The sequence below is a fragment of the Microcaecilia unicolor genome, chromosome 11 (genome assembly GCF_901765095.1).
Source record: "Microcaecilia unicolor chromosome 11, aMicUni1.1, whole genome shotgun sequence".
Classification (NCBI taxonomy): domain Eukaryota; kingdom Metazoa; phylum Chordata; class Amphibia; order Gymnophiona; family Siphonopidae; genus Microcaecilia; species Microcaecilia unicolor.
Genome location: NC_044041.1, coordinates 125,484,717 through 125,507,977, shown reverse-complemented (window position 1 = coordinate 125,507,977; position 23,261 = coordinate 125,484,717). Strand labels below are relative to the sequence as shown.

The window sequence follows — 23,261 nt, the reverse complement described above, 5'->3', positions numbered from 1 at the left end:
CCCAAAAATCTCCTAATCTACTTTTCAATCCATCAGCCACTTTGCCACTCAGGACCCTCATCTGATAGCCCAGCTACTCTGACCTTAATCACTGACTTTTCCCAATGAGGTTTTCAGAATAAAGCATAAAACTGTTCTAAACCTGGCCATAGGACCTCACTCCACTGAGTGAGTCTGTGAAAGGAGAATTGGAGGAATTAGAACCTAATGAAAGTAGATGAGGTAAAAAGCTGGAATTTTGGTGTAAATAGTATCTTCCATGGCCCAGAATGTGGAGCATCCAGCTGTGAGACTTAGAAAAAGGAGGAGGACCAGAGACTCATCTGCATGTTGTTTTAGCTAGAGAAGTGAGTGTTCAGAACCTGAGAGAAGAGACACTTAAAGATTCAGAAAGAAGACCAAGAGTTTCAGCATGTACTATTCATATGATCTGAAAATTGTTTTTCTATTTTAGAGCAGTCAGGCCCAACACTTCTCCCATTGTTTGTTGTGTTGGCTGCCTGGCCCCGCTGCTACTTATCACTCTGGCTTCTTGAGCCCCACTGCCTCTGTTCCTGGTAGATGTACGGGGAGAGATGGAGAATGAGTGAAGAAATTGGACAGAGGAAGAGTGAATATGGGAGGCGAGACAAATGAGTGGAGAGATGTAGGGGGGCAGCAAGGGAATGAGGGGACTGAAGAAGTTATGGATTATATGAGGGGAAAGGATGGAGGGACTGGGAGAGAGGATTGAAGGTGCTGTGGAGCCTGAATGAGGGGATAAGAGAGATAAAGGTATGAGAGAATCAGCATGGGGCAATAGGTTGTGAGGTGATCAGAGGAGGGTGGGAAGGGATGCTGTAGAGTGAGAGAGAGGAGAGTGAGAAAAGTATGCAGTACTCTCTCACCTCTTCCTAGAAAGCAAAAAGTAGGATATACTTCTGAATTCCAGAACCCCTTCGCAGCCCCCAGCCATTTGAGGAGGCTGAAGAGAACAGACAGTGCAAGCAGTGTGCCCACTTTCTTCAAGGCAAAGGAGAGACAGTGCCAGGATATTCTATGCCAGTACTTGGATAGGGGCTGGCACTGCATATCTGAGTCTAATTTAACCAATGACAGCCAACATTTAAAGAAAGTTTGCTGCCTCTATTCACTCCTTCAGGCTCTCTTGGCCTCTTGGAAACACTTTATATAGCTTCAACAGAAAATGGATCCACCCAGAGAAGATGGACCTTTGCAGCTAAGCATGCTTAAAACTGGAATATTTTCCATTACACAGAGCTTATTTCTTGCACTTCCATGGTAGCAGATCTCCTTTGCCTGTTTCAGGCTTTACCCCTTGCTCCTTACTGCTGAGGATCAATTAGGTCCACTCTTTATTTCCTTTTAAGGAGTACTTAAAGGACCATGGACCCAGTTGTGTAGTCACCGCATGCCCTATTGGCACTCAGCATGCTTCCTCCCACTCTCTGGCATATCAAAGGGCATTAAACATGGTGTAGAAATTGACAGACGCCATCTCCCACCATGACCACAGTGCAAAAACAAAATAGAAGCAACTTGACAACCCACCCCACATCAAAATGGTGACACATTTTTCCCCTAAAGAGCTCTATGATCAGCTGAAAATTCAGATTATATAATGGCACCTTTTGAAAAGTGATTAACGCCTTATAAAAAGAAGGTCACAGGTTCAAGGCTGATAAAGACTTTGGGCTAGATTCTATATATGGCTCCTGAAATATCCATGTGGTAAAAAAAAATACACCTAGGCATATTCACTAAAGTACACCTACATTTTATAGAATAGACTTAAATTTTCACATAGTATATAGAATACACCAAGCGTCTCGCCACGCGACAAAAATTTGTCACATCCATTTAGGTCACATTTACCTGGCATAAATCCCAACACCTAAATTAGGTGCAGAGTGGTTGTATTTTATACTAATCTGCATAGATTTTAGAAACGCCAATGCCCTGCCCATGGCCATAGCCCCTCTTCATCTATGCGGCTTAGAATTTAGGCACACCATATTACAGAATACGCTTAGCGAGTTGTGTGCATAAATCTTAATGCCAATTAGTGATGAATTATTTGCTTGTTAACATCCAATTAACAGCGCTGATTAGCTAGTTAGACAATTAAGTTACACACATTCTTATAGAACACGCTTTGATTTCTGTGCAGAAATTAAGACGCGATATATAAATCTGGGGGGATATTAACTTACTTGCTAGTCACACACAGCCACCCAAGGAATTACACCAGCTGCACATACAATAGCAGGACATGTTTATCCACTCCTGCCCTAGCTAATATTCAAGCATCTTTCTGACCTCATTTGCAACTTTCCTTAAACTAGTCCCTCATTTTCTTACTCCTGTTACTCTATTTATCTATCTATATGTTCCATCTTTACTTAAACCCTATCCTGTTTATTAAAATGTTTTATTGCACATTGTGTTGTCATTGTAATGTAGCATACTATGCCGTACTTTCTATTGTTAAATATTTTTAGTGCTGTAATTGTCTATTGTTTATGTTTGACTTATTCTTGCTGTACACCGCCTTCAGTGAATTCCTTCAAAAAGGAGGTAAATCCTAATAAATAAGTAAATAGTCAATAACTTTAATGTTTAGAAAAACTTTTTTTGACTAAGGAATGCTTGCATGTTAAAGGTATTTTATACTCAGATGTTTAATTGTTTATGGATATTTACTTCTTTTAGATTATGTACATGGCATCATTTATGCATTTAGCTGATTTTTTTATGTCTTATTGGTTTGAATTTATGTCTTTTGTTTTACACTTTTATTTGTTAACTTGAGGCAGCCATTTGGGCGAAACATGGCAAAATGTCAGGTCTTTTAATTTTTTAAAGGGGGTCTTTTACTAAGCCACGGCAGCGTTTTTAGCTTATGGTAGAAATCATCTGGCAGTAAAAGCCGAGATGCTCATTATATTCCTATGGGCGTCTCGGCGTTTACCGCAGCTTAGTAAAAGACCCCCTAAAGTATTTATTTATGCATTTTATTAAAATTCCATAGTGAGTATGTATAGGGTGAGGGTTAGTGAGATGTTCTAAAGGACAGGAGATGCACCTTTACTAGGGAAAGAGCTGGGTGAGCAGGATCTTGAATGTGCAAAAATTAGATGTTAGGGACAGGGAAAGTAGATATAGATATGTAAGAAATTGTGATGGTATGGGCCTTATCTATGTGAGAGTAGGTGGTGAGTGACTTCCTTGACAAGATATTATAGATAATCTCCCATTATTTCAGACTAGCCAGAACCAACCTTGCTTGATTTACAGGCTGGGTCTCACTCAGGGTGATGTTACTGGAGGCATAAAGTCAGGACAGAGAAGATCAGTGGTGTAGCCAAGGGTGGGCCTGGATGGGCCTAGGCCCACCCACTTTGGGCTCAGGCCCACCCAGTAGCAGCACACCTATGATGTGTCTGGCAGGGATCCCCAAGCCCCACCAGCCGAAAACTCCCAACAACTGTCCCTCCTGCATACCAGCCTTCCCTCTGATGTATTCCCGCCTATGCGGAAACAAGAAGTTGCATCAGAGAGAAGACTGTGGAGCCAACATGAGCAGTGTGTATTAGTTGCTGCTCGCTGCCGGTGAAAATCTGCTATTTAAAAGGTATGTGGGGTAGGGGGGATGTTTGAGAGACCATATGGCATGCAGGCAAGAGAGTGAGAGACCAAATCACTTGTGGGACAGGGCAGAGTTCTTCTGCCCACCCATCTTGGGCCCAGGCCCACCCAAATGTGGGTGTCTGGCTATGCCCCTGGAGAAGACTTCAGTGGCAAGAGTACAATACAGTTCATAGATTTACATGAATCTGATGGGCATCACAATGTGAATACTTCTGTTATTGACTCTAGAACTGGGCTGAAAACCATCAACTCACATAGGACCTAAAGGCCAAAACCTAGCTGTACCCTTATGCTTTCTCTCTATATGGTCCCAGAGATCCTCATAAGAGTTAGTGAGTAATAGAATCTAACTCTGTTTTGCTGTGATCAGAGTTCCGTCTTCGTTTTTCTAATTAAAAAAAAAATAGAGGGATGTGCTACTTAAGATTTTAAAAAACCTGATGAATCACAACCTCCAGCTCTTCTATACTCTGTGTATGGTCCTAGGGGAGGTCATTGTATCCCCCTATACATCAGATTTTATTCCTGGCTCTGTCACTGACTCTTTGTGTCACCCAAGTTTAATCAGTTCTGGAATGTTTGGCTGCCTTAAAAGGTCTTTGGTGTTCAGTCAGCTGGAGTGCTTATATAACCCCTATTGTCTGAGTCAAAAAATGTTTAGATTTGTACTAATTACGCTAAAAAAACTTTTCCTTTCAGCAACACCTTCAACCCTGGTGTCCCGACAGCATATAATTACAGGTGCTTAATTCTCCTCTTCCAGATATCACGTAGGAGCAATTTTCAAAAGGACCATCTTGTTGTAAGTACATGGGCAGTTTGCATGTAATATGCAAGTATTTTGTCTTTGAAAATTTGCATAAATGGCTATGTTTCCTGTATTTCCAACTTCCTCTAGATTGGTCTTTTTATTTTTCTACACTAAGACTCATTAAGGGGGTCTTTTACTAAAGCTTAGCTCAAGTTATCTGCAGCAGCGCCCATTTTATTCCTATGGGCCCTGCTGCAGATAACTCGAGCTAAGCTTTAGTAAAAGACCCCCTGGATAATGAAGGGATCTAAAAATACGTCAAATTTTAGACAATTAGTCCACAGCATTGTTACCTCTTATTTCAAATACTGCAATAATCCATTGATCGGGTTGCCAAAAAGCTTTTTAAAAGCATTACATGTAGCCTGAAACAGTACTGTACTACTGGTTGCTCACGTTTTGTTCATATTTCTCCAGTTTTAAAGGTAATAAATAGAAATACAACAAAACATAGAAAAGAAAATAAGAAGATATCTTTTTTTACTGGACATTTTTTGATTAGCTTTCGAAGGTAACTCTTCTTCAGATCAGAAAAGTTTAAACCAGAGTATAGAACATCACTATGAGAAGACTCAGAACTCTTGAGCCAAAATTTTCTTTCATGAATAATCAAACAAGGAAAAATAACACAGTTCAGATATGCTGGACATGAGTTTTTGCCTTGTAAACTGGGGGCCTGTTCTCTACCTGCTCTCTTTCTCTCAAGCAGAAGAGGCTGGGAGATTGCACCAGCATGCTGCATAGTAATGCTGTTTACACTTTAACACTGGTAAAATCTTGATAGCATCACAGTAGCTTAAATACAGCAAAGGCAGTTTCAGTTCACGGAGATATGCTCAGTGGTGTGCTGGAGCCGGTTGTTAAATTTTGTACCGACTTGCGAGCAGGTTGTTCCCTAGTGCGAGCCAGCTCTCCTCCCTCCCGCCCGCCCGATCTCTCACGTCACCGACCTGACTCTTCTAATTCTTCAGGGCAGGCAGTCTTGCCTGCCCGCTACCAGCGCTGACTCTCCCCTGCCGGTTCGCGCTTTAAAAATGGCCGCCAAGACTTCCAGAGGCGGCCTCGTGAGACTTCTGCTGAAGTCTCTGCGGTCATTTTGAACCGTGAACCAGCAGGGGAGAGTCAGTGCTGGTAGCGGGCAGGCAAGACTGCCTGCCCCAAAGAATTCAAAGGACAGGTCAGTGAGGGACGGATCCGGAGGGAGGGAGAAGTCGCCGGTGAACAACTCGGGAGGGGTGGCAGGGGAGAGAAGGGAGTCTCTGGGCATGGGTGGATGGAGGGGAGAGAAGGGTCGCTGGGTATGGGTGCATGTAGGGCAGGGGAGAGGAGGGTCACTGCTGGACATGGGTAGATGGAGGGCAGGGGAGAGGAGGGTCATTGCTGGACATGGGTGGATGGAGGGCAGGGGAAAGGAGGATCACTGGGTATGGGTGCATGCAGGGCAGGGGAGAGAAGGGTCGCTGCTGGACATGGGTGGATGGAGGGCAGGGGAAAGGAGGGTCACTGGGTATGGGTGCATGCAAGGCAGGGGGAGAGAAGGGTCGCTGGATATGGGTGGATGGAGGGCAGGGGAGAGAAGGGGAGAGAGAAGAAATGCTGGGCATGGATGGAGGGGATGGAAGAGTGAGGAAGGAGATGAGATGAGGAAAAAGGAAGCGAGAAGAAAAACTGCACATGGATGAAGAAAATAGGCAGAAGCTGAGGACCAGAAATGAAGAAGAAAGGAGGAAAGGAAAGAAATAAATGGAAAGGAAGCCCTGGAAATGGAGTTAAGAGGACAGATAGCAGCAGAATCGGATACTGGGCCAGCATGATTAGAAAAACAGTCACCAGACAACAAAGGTAGAAAAAAAAATCATTTTATTTTCATTATAGTGTTTGGAATACATAGTAACATAGTAACATAGTAGATGACGGCAGAAAAAGACCTGCATGGTCCATCCAGTCTGCCCAACAAGATAAACTCATATGTGTATACCTTATCTTGATTTGTACGTGCCTTTTTCAGGGCATAGACCGTACAAGTCTGCCCAGCAGTATTTCCCACCTCCCAACCACTAATCCCGCCTCCCATCTCCAGCTCTGGCACAGACCGTATGAGTCTGCCCTCCACTATCCTCGCCTCCCAACTACCAACCTCTCTTGCCCCACCTGCTCCGCCACCCAATTTTGGCTAAGCTTCTGAGGATCCATTCCTACTGCACAGGATTCCTTTATGCACATCCCACGCATGTTTGAATTCCGTTACCGTTTTCATCTCCACCACCTCCCGCGGGAGGGCATTCCAAGCATCCACCACCCTCTCCTTGAAAAAATACTTCCTGACATCTTTTTTGAGTCTGCCCCCCTTCAATCTCATTTCATGTCCTCTCGTTCTACTGCCTTCCCATCTCCGTAAAATTTTTTTTTGCGGATTAATACCTTTCAAGTATTTGAACGTCTGTATCATATCACCCCGTTCCTCCTTTCCTCCAGAGTATACATGTTCAGGTCAGCAAGTCTCTGCTCATACGTCTTGGAATGCAAATCCTATACCATTCTCGTAGCTTTTCTTTGCACCGCTTCCATTTTTTTTTTTTTATTATTCTTTATTAGTTTCTTACAGTTTACAAAATAAACTTATAAGTTGCAACACAGCAGTAATTACAAAAATAAGTAGTAATAGCCAGAATTATTAACAACAAAATCTTTGTATCAATTGTAAAGCTTCCTTAGACCACCATCAGTTTGGGAGGAGTACTCAAATAAGGAGTCTAATGACATATAGGTAAAAGGAAAAATGGCCTGATCCACAAATCCCCAGTATCTTTATATTTCCCTTAGAACCTTTACATCAACTATCTGGACAATTTCTTATTTTCTATTAACTTTTTAAGCTGATCTGGATCAAAAAATATATATTTATTCCCCGTGTACTTTATACAACATTTACAAGGGTATGCTAACAAGAAGGTAGCTCCTAAAGATCTAACTTCTTCTCTATAAGCTAGGAAAGTTCTTCTTCGGTCCTGCGTAGTTCTCATCACATCTGGAAAGATCCACACTTTTTGTCCACAAAATATTTTTTGTGAATTTTTGAAGTATAATTTCAAAAGAGCCTTCAAATCTTGTTCAAAAACAAATGATATCAGTAAAGTCCTTCGAGTAGACACTTCTGAAATAGATTCCTCCAATAGAGCTGAAATATCTTGAAGATTTAATTCAGGATTTTGATCATTAACTATTGGATTCACCTCAGACTGTTTAGATTCTGGAAGGTAATAAATTCTATTAATTGGCGGAATAGCAGACTGAGGGTATGCCAGAATTTCAAGAAGATATTTCTTAAGAAAATCCATTGGTGAAATTCCAATAGAAATAGGAAAATTTAAAATCCTAAGATTTAGTCGTCTATTATAGTTCTCTAGCTGTTCCAGCTTTGAAGCAACTTTCATTTTATCCACTATTAACATATCTGTAACATTTTTAAGAGATGTCATATCAGTTTGTATCTGAATGTTTTGAGTTTTCGCTTCTTATTTAACAGTCTCCAAAGCCAGCGATAAAGAATCTACTTTATCTTGGGATGTTTTAGCAACTGCCTTAGTTAAATTTTGTATCGCTGCCCAGATAGTTTGTAAGGTTACCGCTTGGGGAGCAGCGAGCTCCATGATCGTCTCTTCTGCTACTTGGGGCTGTGCACCACCGTCAGAGGCCCTTCGGTCACCGACTTCCGATTCCGTTGAGGCCTCCTGCATGGCCCGAAGATTAGCAGGACAAAGCGGTTGACTATGTTCCGGCGGGGATAGCGATGTTTCAGCCCCTAACGGAGATGCCGCTCCTCCGGACGTTCCAACTGCGGGGTCCCTCTCGCCGGTTCCAACTGGGGTGCTCGATAAGAAGCGTCGCAGCGTTTGCTGAGTGGGGGTAGGTATAGGGGCTGACGATTGGAAACCCTTAACCACCCCCTTTCTCTTAGAGGCATATTGTGAGAGAATTCAAAGAAAAATCAGAGAATTACAGCGCACTCCTCCGACGCCCTCTCAAGCTCGGATCGCCATCTTGACTCCTCCCCCTTTTATCCCGCTTCCATTTTTTTTAACATCCTTCGCAAGGTACGGCCTCCAAAACTGAACACAATACTCCAGGTGGGGCCTCACCAACGACTTGTACAGGGGCATCAACACTTCCTTTCTTCTGCTGATCACACCTCTCTCTATACAGCCTAGCAACCATCTCGCTACGGCCACCGCCTTGTCACACTGTTTCGTCGCCTTCAGATCCTCGGATACTATCACCCCAAGATCCCTCTCCCCCTCAGTACCTATCAGACTCTCCCCGCCTAACACATAAGTCTCTCATGGGTTTCTACTCCCTAAATGCATCACTTTGCATTTTTTCGCATTGAATTTTAATTGCCAAACCTTAGACCATTCTTCCAGCTTCCTCAGATCCCTTTTCATGCTTTCCACTCCCTCCCAGGTGTCCACTCTGTTGCAAGTCTTAGTATCATCCGCAAACAGGCAAACTTTACCTTCTAACCCTTCGGCAATGTCACTCACAAATATATTGAACAGAATCGGCCCCAGCACCGATCCCTGAGGCACTCCACTACTCACCTTTCCCTCCTCTGAGTGAACTCCATTTACCACCACCCTCTGTTGTCTGTCCGTCAACCAGTTCCTAATCCAGTTCACCACTTCGGGACCTATCTTCAGCCCATCTAGTTTATTTAAGAGCCTCCTGTGGGGAACCGTGTCAAAAGCTTTGCTAAAATCTAAGTAGATTACGTCTATAGCACGTATATGTTCACTTTTGAGAATCAGGTGCTCAACATTAAAAGCTTATATTTATTTACTTATTTATGGCATTTTATCGCACATTAAACATGAATTAGATTGGAACCTGGGATCATTTAATTTTTTTTCCTGGAGTAATGCATTGCTACCCACCCCCCCCCCCCCCAGGCTCTCTCCCCGGCTATAGCCAGCTCTGCAATTTTGGGGGGCACAGAGGGGGACCGGGGAGAGAGCCTGTTGTTAAACATTTACCAGCACACCACTGGATATGCTGCAAACTAACTCTTACAGACCCGGTGGGAAGAGAAATGGGGGGGGGGGGGCAACTAGCCCAGTATGGACAGAGAGCAAGGCAAACCAATAGAAAGAGTCCCATAAGACACAGGAAGCAAGACACGGAGGCATGGATTTGTAGTTCCAGGGCATGACCCAATTCCCTGCCTCCGTGCAAATGTGGGCAGACACTCCCCACTTGGTACTGGTAGAAACCACTATTTAATTTACCAAACTATCAACATTATAAGCATGCAAGGTGCATTAATAAAGCTGGATCTTGAAGGTTGAAAACTCCTTGCTTGTCTCAAGTTCTGTCTTGTTCAGGTGACTTATTTCTTGCAGTCTCACAGAAGCTGAGAGACAGACAACACAAACAAACATAAAAGAGAGAAAAAGTCTGGAGTGGACAATGGTCCACAGAATTCAGGTCTCTTTGTGGTGTATGAGGCTTAGTGATGGTGTCACGGTCTCAGGCTCTCGGACACGAACGTGAGCCCTTGGACCACTGCCAACAAGTGGCAGCAGTAGGCAAGACCCTCAACCAGGACTGGGTAACCAAGCAAGGCAGGAGAAGCTGTAGACAGGCAAAGCAGGAACAACCGAACGGGAACCACAGGACTGGAACTAAAGCAGTAGGCAAGCAGGGAATAAGCAGGACAGAGCAACCGGTCTTCACCTCTGCTTGACCACTATTCCCCAGGGGTTGAGCCCCCAGGTGCAGGTGGCTGGCAGGACTTACTGGACTGAGCTTGCAGACAGACTGGACCAACAGGATTCTCACACCGGACACAGGATTTTAAACAAGCTTGCCTAAAACAGGGTTCAGGACTTCAGGGTTCAGGAGACTCAGACAGGATACAAGGTACAGAAACAAGCTTGACTGAAACAGGATTAGGGTTCAGGATTCTCACACAGGATACAAGGTACAGAAACAAGCTTGACTGAAGCAGGATTAGGGTTCAGGATGCTCACACAGAATTCAAGGTACAGAAACAAGCTTGACTGAAACAAGAACAAGGCAAGGCATATAGGCAAGAAACAAAGCAAGGCAGAAGTGCTCCTATCAGCACCAAAAGGGTAAAGCAGGGAAGCTAAAAGGGTAAAGCAGGAAAGCTCAAAACAAACCAAGGCAGAACTGCTCCTATCAGCACCAAAAGGGTAAAGCAGGGAAGCTCAAACAAAGCAAGGCAGAAGTGCTCCTAACAGCACACCAACTAACCTCGACCTTTGGCGTTGCAAAGGCCCAGCTGAAAGGGCCAGGTGCATAATAAAGGCAATTACAAGTAAGATCACAGGTAAGGGTGCTGCTTAGTTCCAAACAACCCAGGCAAGTTTGGTAAGCAGGAAGATCTGAATCGGACTGGAATGACTTCTGAAACATGCTTGGGAAACAGCAAGAAAACAGTCTATAGCAGCCACAGGGTCCGGCCACCAGGGGGCAAAGTGAGCACAGACATGGAAAATAGTCACAATCGTGACAGATGGCTCTGGTGAAGCAGTCCATTGTCTCCTGTGGGAGTCTGATGCTGAAATTCCCAGGTGGTGCTCAGTTGTCATCAACGATCTGCAGTTCTGCATCTCTGATGGTACATTGATGATAGGTGTCTGATCTTTCATCAGTAGGTTGATAAACTGAAAACACAATATTGGTGGAAAGAACAGTCATCTCTTGATAGAACTCTGTGTCAGAGTCAGGGTCTATAGCTGGAGACATGTAGTCAGGGTTTAGAAGAAAATCTTGTCATGATAACCAATAGATTGTCTTCAGTCCAATGTGTCTTTTCTGGAGCTTTCTTCTGCAATAGAGGGATTAGTGGTTCTGCTTTCTCAGAAAAACCAGGCATAAACTGGTGGTAATAACCAACGAGCCCGAGGAAGGCTCTACCTTCCAGATCTGGGGTCTCACTTGTCCTTTCGGAAGAAGGACTAGGACTCTATCTTCCAGCTAGAAGGTTTGTTGGACTGCTTCTGGTTGTAGGCTTGGGCTTGACCCACTTGAGCCTTCTCCAGGCAAAGCTTGGCAGCCTCACTGACTTTCTTTAGCCTCGCTTGCATGGTGAGCACATATTCAACCAAGTTCCTCTCCAGTCTGGGTTCCTCTTCCCAACTTCTCGAACCACATTGAGGATTTCTCTAGGCCTTCTCCCATATAACAGTTCAAATGGAGAGAATTCTGTTAAACTGTGGGGCACCTCCTAGATGGCAAACAGTATATACAGGAGTAAAGAATCCCAGTTTTGTCCATCTTCGGCCACAAACCTTTTCAGCATCTGTTTTAGAGTCTTATTAAAGCTTTCCATTAGACCATCTCTCTGTGGATGATACACTGATGTCCACAAGGTCTTCACTTTAAGCAAGGCACACACTTGCTTCATAACTCTAGACATAAAAGTGGTACCTTGATCAGTGAATATTTCTGCCGGAATCCCCATTCAGAAGACTTCCCATAGCACATTAGCCACTATGATGATTTTCATGTTGTGCAAGGCAATGTCCTCTGGCTAGCAAGAGGCATAGTCTAAAATAACCAGAATATACTTGTTGCCACTGGCAGTGTGCTCCAGAGGGTCCCACGAAGTTCACTGCTATTCTTTTGAATGGGGTGTCAACAAGAGAGGAGCAGGTGGAACCCTCACAGGACTACTCAGCTGGCAGGTTGGGCAGGACTGACAAAAGAACTCAACTTGCTTGAATACACCTGGCCAGAAAAGGTGGGCCAAAATCCACTCCCAGGTCTTCTCCTCCTCCAGGTGACCTCCTAACAAATGACTGAGTGCTAGTTGCATGACCTGCCTATGGTAGGGCTGGGGTACTAGCAACTGCTCAACCTCTTCCCCTTCTAGGGTTCCCTTACCCAACCTATACAGCAAGCCATTCTTGATTACAAAATATTGGAGTGCTACTTTAGAAGGGTCCTGGTTACCTACGGGATTCCCATCCATTGAAACTATCCTAGCTCAGGCTGCTCTAAGGGACTCATCCTCTGCCTGTGCCCTTTTAAAATTCCCTGTAGCTCCCTCACTACTCCATTCTGGTAGACTGTCTAAATGGTCAGGGTTGTCCCACCCGTCATCTTCCTGCCAGGATCTCAATCTACAGCAGCTCCTAAATTCAGAGACACTGCTGTTTTTCTAACCACCACTAGTGATGGGGTTTAGGCAACTTTGGGTTTTCAATATATAAACTGGGGTCCTCCAGCAGGAAGATCTCAGGAAAAGACTCCTTCTCCTTCTTTGGGCCATCAATTAGCCAGGCCCAGATGGTGCCGAAATTGGGGAAATCCCAGCCCCAAACCACTGGGTAAGGTAGCCAAGGCAAGACTGCTACCTCCAGATAAGCTTGCCCCAGAGATGTTTTACAGGACACTTGAGCTGTCAGATACCATCTCTGGTCCCCATGTAAACAGGCCAGGGTCACAATTCACTCATAGTTCAGTTGTAGATGGCTGAGTACCTCTCTCTAGATAAGAGTCTTGACACTGCCGGAGTCCACTAGTGCTTGATATAGGTATCCTTCTAGCTCTACTTGTAGTACACAATTTCTATTTCCTGGATGAGAAGCTTCCTCAAAATTGCAGCCATGAGTGGCTATCAAATTCATATCCATAGCACCTTCCACTATATCTTGGCAGTCTCTTGCTATATGACCTCTTCCCCCACACCTGAAACCGGTATAATTCCTACGTCCGGAGTAAGGGGCCACAGTATGTTCATGGGGATGAGGGCTTCCATCACCCCAACCTCGTCTTTTGAGACCCCGGGCTGGAGAGTTGTTTCTGATCTCTGGGTTGTCTGGTTCATTTTTATCTCTTTTCCTCCCAGGTCACTTCTTCTCTTTACAGGGTTCTGATTCTGGCTGTGCCTGGTAGAAGGCTTTGGCTGCTTCTAACTCACTCTCTGGGGTCAGTTTGGAGTGCTGCCACACCCACTGCTTCAGAGGAAGATGCTTTTAAGGATCTCTGGACCTGTCTTTTCTTACAGTTGCAGCCATCTCCAGGCGACCTCCTTGAGTCACTACAAGAAATTCCAGTTTTCTTTAACTTACAGGGAACCCTTCTGAAACCACTGCGGATAGGCCTCTAGGGCGCAGCCTGCACTATCCAAGATAGCTGCTTTTACCTCCACAAAGCTGGCCATCCCAGCAGGATTAACATCTTGAAATGCTGTCCGGCAGTTACCAGTCAGTAAATTCTTCAGATATGCTATCCATGATGCCTCTAGAAAACCAGCAAAGCAGGCAGTTCTCTGCCAGCACCATTTTCTTTAATACCGAAACCAGAGGAGTCGCTGGCAGGCTGGGTGCCTGGACACCTATCCTGTTTGGGCTTGAGTGCTCTGTTATAGCTATATGAGCTTCTGCAACATTTGTTGCTGCACCTGTTGTTGCTGCTGTAGCTACTGTCACTGTTCAAGATGTGCCTTCATAAAAGGGCTGCTGTTGCTGCTGGCCCTCCACCAAGGCCTGGAGTAGCCTATCCAAGTTTTTGCTGTTAGTGGGCCGGACTACGCAGTACACCAGTAAGCAAAATAAAAGCCTGTCTGTCCAGCACTAGCTATACGTCCCCCCCTAACTAGGGCAGGGCTAACTCCTTTTGCCCAATGTCCCAGTGTAGTGTTGTTAATAGGCCTAGCACACCAGAGGTCATGGATACAGTTTCCTTGGGCAGGATAAGCTCAGAATCCTACTCCTGACACCACATGCAAAACCCCGAGTGAGGGTTGGGGTGACCCCATGACATAACTCAGCCAAAGAGATATAAAGGAAAATGATATGTTTATTTAATTGAATCCTGAGGCCTGTTATGTCATAGGACCTGGAACACAAGGCAGAACGTCTCAGTGTTCAATAATCAATCATAAGCAGGCCTTGGTTTGGCTGGTAGGTGGCCCTGCCCCAAACACAGTCTGTGAGTCTTTCTCGGTTCTTCTCCAAGTATTAGGGTCTGGCTCCAGCCAGACCTCAGTGCTAGGCCTGTCAGTTTCAAACAAAAAGGAAAAACAACTCACCTCAGCTAGTTCACAGTTCCTAACCCTAGGTTATGGTGGCGTACACAGGGAGCACAATTCCTTCTTCTACTACTTAACATTTCTAGAGCGCTACTAGGGTTACGCAGCGCTGTACAATTTAACAAAGAGAGACAGTCCCTGCTCAAAGAGCTTACAATCTAATAGACAAGTGAACGGTCGGTCCGATAGGGGCAGTCAAATTGGGGCAGTCTGGATTCACTGAACGGTAAGGGTTAGGTGCCGAACGCAGCATTGAAGAGGTGGGCTTTAAGCAAAGACTTGAAGATGGGCAGGGAGGGGGCTTGGCGTAAGGGTTCAGGAAGGTTGTTCCAAGCATAGGGTGAGGCGAGGCAGAATGAGCGGAGCCTGGAGTTGGCGGTGGTGGAGAAGGGTACTGAGAGGAGGGATTTATCCTGTGAACGGAGGTTACGGGCGGGAACGTAAGGGGAGATGAGGGTAGAGAGGTAGTGAGGGGCAGCAGACTGAGTGCATTTGTAGGTAAGAAGGAGAAGCTTGAATTGAATGCGGTATCTGATCGGAAGCCAGTGAAGTGACCTGAGGAGAGGGGTGATATGAGTATATCGGTTCTGGCGGAATATGAGACGTGCAGCAGAGTTCTGAACAGACTGAAGGGGGGATAGATGGCTAAGTGGGAGGCCGGTGAGGAGTAAGTTGCAGAAGTCCAGGCGAGAGGTAATGAGAGCGTGGACGAGAGTTCGGGTGGTGTGTTCAGAGAGGAAAGGGCGAATTTTGCTGATGTTAAAGAGGAAGAAGCGACAGGTCTTGGCTATCTGCTGGATATGCGCAGAGAAGGAAAGAGAGGAGTCAAAGATGACTCCGAGGTTGCGGGCAGATGAGACGGGGAGGATGAGGGTGTTATCAACTGAGATAGAAAGTGGAGGAAGAGGAGAAGTGGGTTTTGGTGGAAAGACGATAAGCTCGGTCTTGGACATGTTCAGTTTCAGGTGGCGGTTGGACATCCAGGCAGCAATGTCGGATAAGCAGGCCGATACCTTTGCCTGGGTCTCCGCGGTGATGTCTGGTGTGGAGAGATACAGTTGGGTGTCATCAGCATAGAGATGATACTGGAAACCATGAGATGAGATCAGGGAGCCCAGGGAAGAGGTGTAGATTGAGAAGAGGCTATCTCTTCTCCCATACTCCCCGCCTAGTTGGCCGTGGAGGAGGCGTCGGGTTACTACTCTCGCCCTCCTGTAGCTTCCAACCCCTCCTCCTACCACAGTCTCACTGCTTCTCATCCTTTGAAGTCCACTCCATCCGTCTATTCTACCCGTTGCCACTCAGAGTGGCAGTCATTTACCGCCCCCCTGATAAATCCCTCCCTTCCTTCCTGAGGGGGAGGGTGAAGAAGTGTGAAGGTGATCAGGTGATGATCAGAGACAGGAAGAGCTGAGGTGTGGAAATTGGAGGGTGAGCCGGAAGAGGAGAGGACGAGGTCAAGGCAATGGCCATCACGGTGAGTAGGGGTGGTGGAACAAAGCTGGAGGTTGAAGGAGGATGTTAGAGTGAGGAACTGAGAAGCGTGAGAGTTGGACAGGTCATCAACGTGTATGTTGAAGTCTCCGAGAATGAGGGATGGAGATGAGGGTTCAAGAAAAACAGAAAGCCAGGCATCGAAGTCGGTGAGGAAGGAAGGGAGGGATTTATCAGGGGGGCGGTAAATGACTGCCACTCTGAGTGGCAACGGGTAGAATAGACGGATGGAGTGGACTTCAAAGGATGAGAAGCAGTGAGACTGTGGTAGGAGGAGGGGTTGGAAGCTACAGGAGGGCGAGAGTAGTAACCCGACGCCTCCTCCACGGCCAACTAGGCGGGGAGTATGGGAGAAGAGATAGCCTCTTCTCAATCTACACCTCTTCCCTGGGCCTCCTTAATCTGTCAGGCTCTGTCTTATATACTTCCTGGTTGCGGCTCCACCCTTCCTCCCACCTCACTTCCTCTCAGGCAAGACTAGTGTTCTTAAGGTGGTTCAGGCAATGGGACTATTCTTAAGAGTGAGGGGCAGAGTTCTATTAACTCCCTCACAGTACACAATGCCTGTTTTAGTTAACTATATATGCAGCTTTGAGCTTTTTGTGCACAGGAAATTGGTTCCTAAACGTTTACAGCAGCAGGTGAGAGATACAAGTACATAAGTACATAAGTAATGCCATACTGGGAAAACACCAAGGGTCTATCAAGCCCAGCATCCTGTCCACGACAGCAGCCAATCCAGGCCAAGGGCACCTGGCAAGCTTCCCAAACATACAAACATTCTATACATGTTATTCCTGGAATTGTGGATTTTTCCCAAGTCCATTTTGTAGTGGTTTATGGATTTGTCCTTCAGGAAACTGTCTAACCCCTTTTTAAACTCTACCAAGCTAACTGCCTTCACCACATTCTCCGGCAACAAATTCCAGAGTTTAATTATGTGTTTGGTGAAGAAACATTTTCTCCGATTTGTTTTAAATTTACTACACTGTAGTTTCATCGCATGCCCCCTAGTCCTAGTATTTTTGGAAAGCGTGAACAGACGCTTCACATCCACCTGTTCCACTCCACTCATTATTTTATATACCTCTATCATGTCTCCCCTCAGCCATCTCTGCTCCAAGCTGAAAAGCCCTAACCTCCTTAGTCTTTCTTCATAGGGAAGTCGTCCCATCCCCGCTATCATTTTAGTCGCCTTTTGCTGCACCTTTTCCAATTCTACTTTCCTGTTTGTGAATTTTTGTTAAAAATTGCTCTTACAGGCTTGCATGCTGAATTCCTTAAGACTACATAACTTTTAGTCTTGATAAACATCTTCAGAGAGAGTGCTTTCTTGACTTTGTATTGAACTGAACTGGCTTCAGAGCTAATTAAGTTTGCGTCCTCTGAAAAAAAGCATACACTGTGTAAACTAATGCTAGCAGTCCTCTGTCACCATACATCTGATGCTTTGAGTAAATACACTAAGACTTTATTAAACTGAAGTCCACGGAAGAATCCAAAGATGTTCACTGACAGCCACAAGATTTCACTGCAACTCACAAAATTTTACTGTTCTACTTCCTCAGTGGGTGACTGGCATGCAGAACATCATTACAAGAAGACTCAGAACTCTTGAACCAAAATCTTCTTTAATGTAGCAAACAAACAAGGGAAATACCTTACAGTTGAGATATGTTGGACATGAGTTTTTGCCTTGTAAACTGGGAGTCTTCTCTCCACCAGCTCTCTCTCTCTCTCTTTCTCTCTCAATCAAAAGAGGCTGGGAGATTTCAGCAACATGCTGAATAGTAATACTGTTTATACTTTTACACTGGTAAAATCTTGATAGCATCACAGTAGCTTGAAAGTGGTCAAACAGCAAAATACAGCAAAGGCAGTTTCAGTTCATAGAGGAGATATGTTGCAGACTAACCCTTACAGACCCGATGGGGAGAAAAAGGGGAGGAGCAAGTAGCCCAGCATGCAGAGAGAACAAGGCAAGCCAGCAGAAAGAGTCTCACAAGACACAGGGAGCTGGACTTGTGCTCTGGAAGAGCCTATTACAGGGAAATAAAGGTTTGCAGAGATTTTTGCTCAAGGGCATGACCCAATTCCCTGCACCCATGCAAATGGGGGAAGAACACCCTGAACAAGCAATTTAACTGGCCAGCAGCCATTTCTGGCCTGTTAAATCATTTTGAATATCAACCAGCAATGCATGCACGCAACCTTAGGTGGGTCAATTGTGTGTGCCATGGAGCAGGTATAAACACATGCACCTGCTTTCCAGTGGGTTAATTTTATAAGGGCACATATGTTTCTTTTATAAAATAGGTGCAATACATGTACCAATAGACCTTTCCTACCTGTGCCTTTTTATAAAATTACCCTAGTTACAGGCAATTCCTGCTCATTAGACCTTACAATAGTCAAGACAGGCAGAGATATACAACAAAAAGGAAATAGGAGATTGGTTAGGGCTGCAAAGATGAGACTGAGAAAAATGGAATAAGGTGGGGAATAAGCCAAAGATCACCACATATGATGGCAGGACTGTGAATATGTAAAAAACTTAGTGTATATATGTTATTACTGATCAGACACAATCCCAAAGACAAGAATGCTTTCTTCTCTGCTCTTGCCTGTAGTTATTCTTTGTTCATGTTCAGCAGAATGTGTTAATTTTCTTTTATTGAATGAAAACTGAAGAGGGTAGGAGTCTTTACTAAAATACTTTTATTTTTTTATGTTTTTTGTTTTGTTTTTCTTTTATTATTTTTATTAGCAACATAAAACTTCACAATAAAAAGGCCAGGAAATGTCTTTTGCGCCATTTTATTTTATATTTTGGCATTGATAAATGGTTCCTTTGTTTAAAATCTTTTCTGCATCACAAAAACAACCTGGGATAATTTCCAGTTATCCCCCAACATCTAGAAATACCCATGGCTTGGCAACAGTATGCAAGAATACATGGTTTACCCTAAAAAATACACTAATCCCCTTTACATGATGTTACATCTGGTCATACATATGTTAAAAAAAAGAATTAACTAAGAAAATAAAAACAAAAAAAAAAGAACAGTCACAGGAAGGAGAGTAAGCAATCCCTTTGCAATTTCTTTCTGGGCTGCCAGTGTGCATTTAGACCAAATTACACTCTGGAAATCAGATCAAATGCCCACAGTGCAGATGGATAGAAAGGGAGGGGGAGAGAAGATAGGCAAGAGTGCATGGAAATCCACAAAAATGCTGAATGGACCTGCTTCTGTTGGCATATATCCAGGAAACAGTCGTGAGCATATATAAATGCCGAGTGTCCCTATAATGCATCCAGCCACAAATAAACTCTCTCTCCTCCTACACAGTCCTTGCTGTTTCAGACAGGGATGCTAAATCCTTCCTCCCACTAATAGCAATAGGCAGCATTTCAATTTTTAAAAATTGGGACTATTCGTTTTTTTTAAAAAGCACCTTTTAAGAGCAAGCTGTCAGAACACATCATCATGAATGAACACTCAGTTTCTGCCAGCCAAAAACTGTATTATCTTCTGGTGAAAATCAAGCATACAGCATTTGTGGCATTGCAACTGGTGTTCATGTAACAGTGTCAAGAGAGGTGGAAGTGGTACTTAAAAATATAATATACGCTTTAGAAGATGACCCATGACACTGGCCTGGACATTGGGAAACTGTTGCCCATCAGGGCCAATAGAAGCTGGGTGCACTATGGAAGTAGCACGGTGGAAAAAGACTTATCTTATAGAAGATATGTCTCCAGCCCTGAGGGACAGCGAAGGTTCCTTGCATCATCTATCTTCCCATCCTTTCCCCACTCCCCTAGAATTACTGCCAGTTCCCCACCACCACCATTATTTCAAATCTAAAACGCTGTTACTGCCAAAAGCAGCCCCCAGCAAGCAAGAAAAAATAATTGAGGTGCCAGATCCTCAGTGATGATCCAGCATGGCTGGATCAGATGCAAACCATCTTCATCTTATGTCTTGAACAAGGTGGCCCACATTGATAGCTCGATGGTGGAACCAGTATCTCCTCATCAACACCAGAATGAGCAGCAAAGGAAGGAGTGGGTGAGAACAGTCGGGGAGAGAGAGGTGCAAAGTCTGCAGTAACTTGAGCGAAAGGCCGCAGGATGGGAACAGGCCAAGGGAAAAATCTTTACTCAAGTAGGGAAGCAGCAGGAGCAGCGATATCTCAATATATGAAGGCACTTTAGCAGGTCTCAAGCTACAGCATTCAGGGTGAGTGATGGGACCTGAAGGAGTTCAATGCTGGCAGCAGCAGGCTCCCATTTGTTACGCAAACATTGTCATCTGTAACCACTGGTAAGGAGAGAGACAAGAAATGAAAAAGGGGGAGTGGTCAAGCATTGTCCACAGCCAAACTCCCTCCACCCTCCTGAGCGCGACCAGGACTATATCCCTTCCCATTTCTAAAAATGTGAACCACTCTCCTAACAAAGCCTTCATAGTTCCTGTTCTTCACCCTTTCTCCACCACTGACAACCAAGCCACAATCCCTCACATGGTCAATGGACCACAAAGAGTAGCTGGGAGCAAGCATCTGTGTCACCAGCAGCAGGCAGTAGGGCATTTTTTTCTGTGGTATTTCACAGGTTTGCAGGCTCTTTCCCATGCAGGCAAGAGGCATATATCACAAAAGTAAGAAAAATCATTCCTATCTCTGGAACTACATCTTTAATGTGTCACTGCATCTCCCAGACCTTAGCCTGCATATCTGCCACCTCCAGCACCATGTGTGGTAGGGTAAAGGGAAAGGGGTTGGGACTTGATTTACTGCGTTTCTGTGGTTACAATCAAAGCAGTTTACATATAATATACAGATACTTATTCTGTATCTGGGGCAATGAGGGGTTAGGTCACAAGGAGCTGCAGTGGGAATCAAACCCAGTTCACCAGGATCAAAGCTCGCTGCACTAACCAATAGGGTACTCCTCCACTCCTGGTGACATCATTGCCCACAGAGTACTGTAAGAGTCCGTGGTACACAAAGCTCCTCACTCCCAAAGCTATAAATCAACACAGACATGACTAAGGCTTTACCTTGAATAAATCAAATGACACCACACCGTCATTGTCAGTGTCCATCCCCTGAAAGAATCCTGCAGGAATGAGAGGAAGAAAAAGGAATGAAAGATGAGAGCAATGGTATGCATTTCATCCTCTGCTTCAGTCCCCAGTGCTGCCACTGATTCTGGTTATTTGAGTCACTATCTCCCCCTCTACCCCTTTGTGCTTCAGTTCTAATCCCTGGTTCTGGTACCTCCATGTGTCTCAGTTCTAATCCTGCTCCAACACCTCGCCAACCTAACCAGTCAAGAAAATCTACCTTCTATACCTACCCACTCAACTCTCTTCTTTTTCCCCTCACTTAATCTTTGTATATCACTAATTGTACCTGCTATCCTAGAATGACAATGTCATAACAGAACTCTGTAAGCCAAATTGAGCCTGCAAATAGGTGGGAAAATGTGGGATACAAATACAATAAATAAATAAATAAATAAAAATTCTACGTATGAAACTTTTGGGGGCTGCACTTCAGCTCCCTGCACTGATGGGTGAAAGTACAACATCATGGTCGCTCCTCCCAGAACAGTCAGCGGAGGAAGAGTGAAGCAGTCGGGGAGGGCTGCACTGGGGAGAACAGGGGAATGCTGATACTCACGGAACATTGTCTCTAGTCGTATGAGGCAGCAGACAAAGTTATCAAAGTCAATAGCCAGGTCTGGCTCCGCATAGCGGGTGATGATCAGCTGATGCAGCCTGTTGTTCAGCTTGAAACCTATGGAAAGGAAAACAGAACACCCTGTGGCACCCAGAATCAACACAGCACCCTAAAACAACCCAGCGCCCTGTGATGCCCCGAAACAGACTCCTCACCCAGTGGAAACCCACCCTCCCACCCACTCCATGTGCTGCTTTCCTCAGTTGCAAAGTACACAACATGAGCTGTGTTCCCAGCCCACACTCCCTTTCCTAGACAGCAGTAGTGTAGCCATGAGGGTGCCTTGGGGCTCAGGCCCCCTCCAAAATTGCAGCACCCTTGAATGACTGGTGGGGATACCCAATCCCTCCTGCCAACCCCACCTTCCCGGTGCTGCCTTAGTAGCGAGGAACTTGATGGCTTTCCAGATGCCAACGCTAGCACTCCTCATGCATGCTCAGTTTTTCTGAGGCAGCACCGGGGGGGGGGGGGGGGGGGGGGGGGCGGGGTTCGGCCATCAAATTGCTTCAGCTGGAGTGGCTTCAGCATCTCCGCCAGCAAAGGTAAGACTTTTAATGCAGGGGTACAGGGGGAGCAGAGAGGAAATGCATACCCCTCCCAGTCCACCTCTGAGCTCCTCCCCTCCAAAAAAATGGCCTGCTGGCTATGCCCCTGCTACACAGCCCTGATGAAGTTTCTGGTACAAATGAACTAAACTGTGACTAAAAGACACAAGATGCAGCTTTGAGCTTAAAGACCAAGGTGATCTTTTATTAAGGTGCGCTCATGTTTTAGTGTGTGCTAAAATGTGAGAGACACCCACATTGGCATTACCATGTGCCTATTTTTAGCGTGCCTAGGAAGGTCCTTGATGAGAAACAAATGGGAAAGTTTCATGATAGAGACCTCTAGTGGAGAGGATCCTTGATGACAGCCAGATGAAGTGGTGTCAGGAGAGAAGCCTGATCAGGGGCTGGAGGGGGAGGGAAGGATTAACTGAAAAACACAAGGCACTTACCTGCGGACTCCACAGCCATTCGCATCTCATACGCACTCATGCTGCCGGATTTATCCAAGTCAAACTTCCTGAACACGGTCTGGGGACAAGAGAACAGGGGACAGCAGTCAAACAGCTGCAGTTGGAAACAGTCAGACTTGAACAAGCCAAAGCCCTCCTCCCTCCAACAAAACAATGCATATGCCATGGTTAAAAAAAAAACAACAACACAGCCCATGCTTCCAACTCTAGTGCCCCTCTGAAGTAATGGAGCATATAAAAAAAATGTATCAATGCAAGCTTCAGTGGATCTGAGCTAGGAGTCATGGAGCAGACATACATACACACAGTGATCATCCATGCAGAGGGACTTTATCACAGATATTGTTAATATAAAAGAATACAAAGGTTTACATTAAATTAATTATAGAGCAGAGGCTGCTTTGCTTTTGCCTATAGAAAACAGAGGTTGTGAGGAGTGAGGCTAGCAGGCAGATGTCAGTCACTGGAAGTAAGGG

The 23,261-nt window shown here is 45.1% G+C and overlaps 1 protein-coding gene across 4 annotated transcripts in view; it reads right to left on the bottom strand.

Moving 5' to 3' along the window:
• Positions 1 to 17,628: 17,628 nt before the first annotated feature.
• Positions 17,629 to 23,261, bottom strand: part of CAPN1 (calpain 1) — a 145,142-nt gene continuing 139,509 nt past the window's right edge. For all 4 annotated transcript variants that reach the window (XM_030219876.1, XM_030219875.1, XM_030219873.1 and 1 more), the window contains exons 19-22: positions 22,765 to 22,843; positions 21,708 to 21,824; positions 21,083 to 21,141; positions 17,629 to 20,341 (exon numbers count right to left, since the gene is read on the bottom strand). In XM_030219876.1, the coding sequence (XP_030075736.1) occupies positions 20,315 to 20,341; positions 21,083 to 21,141; positions 21,708 to 21,824; positions 22,765 to 22,843 (282 nt within the window). In that variant the 3' untranslated portion in view covers positions 17,629 to 20,314. The remainder of the gene's footprint in view (positions 20,342 to 21,082; positions 21,142 to 21,707; positions 21,825 to 22,764; positions 22,844 to 23,261) is intronic.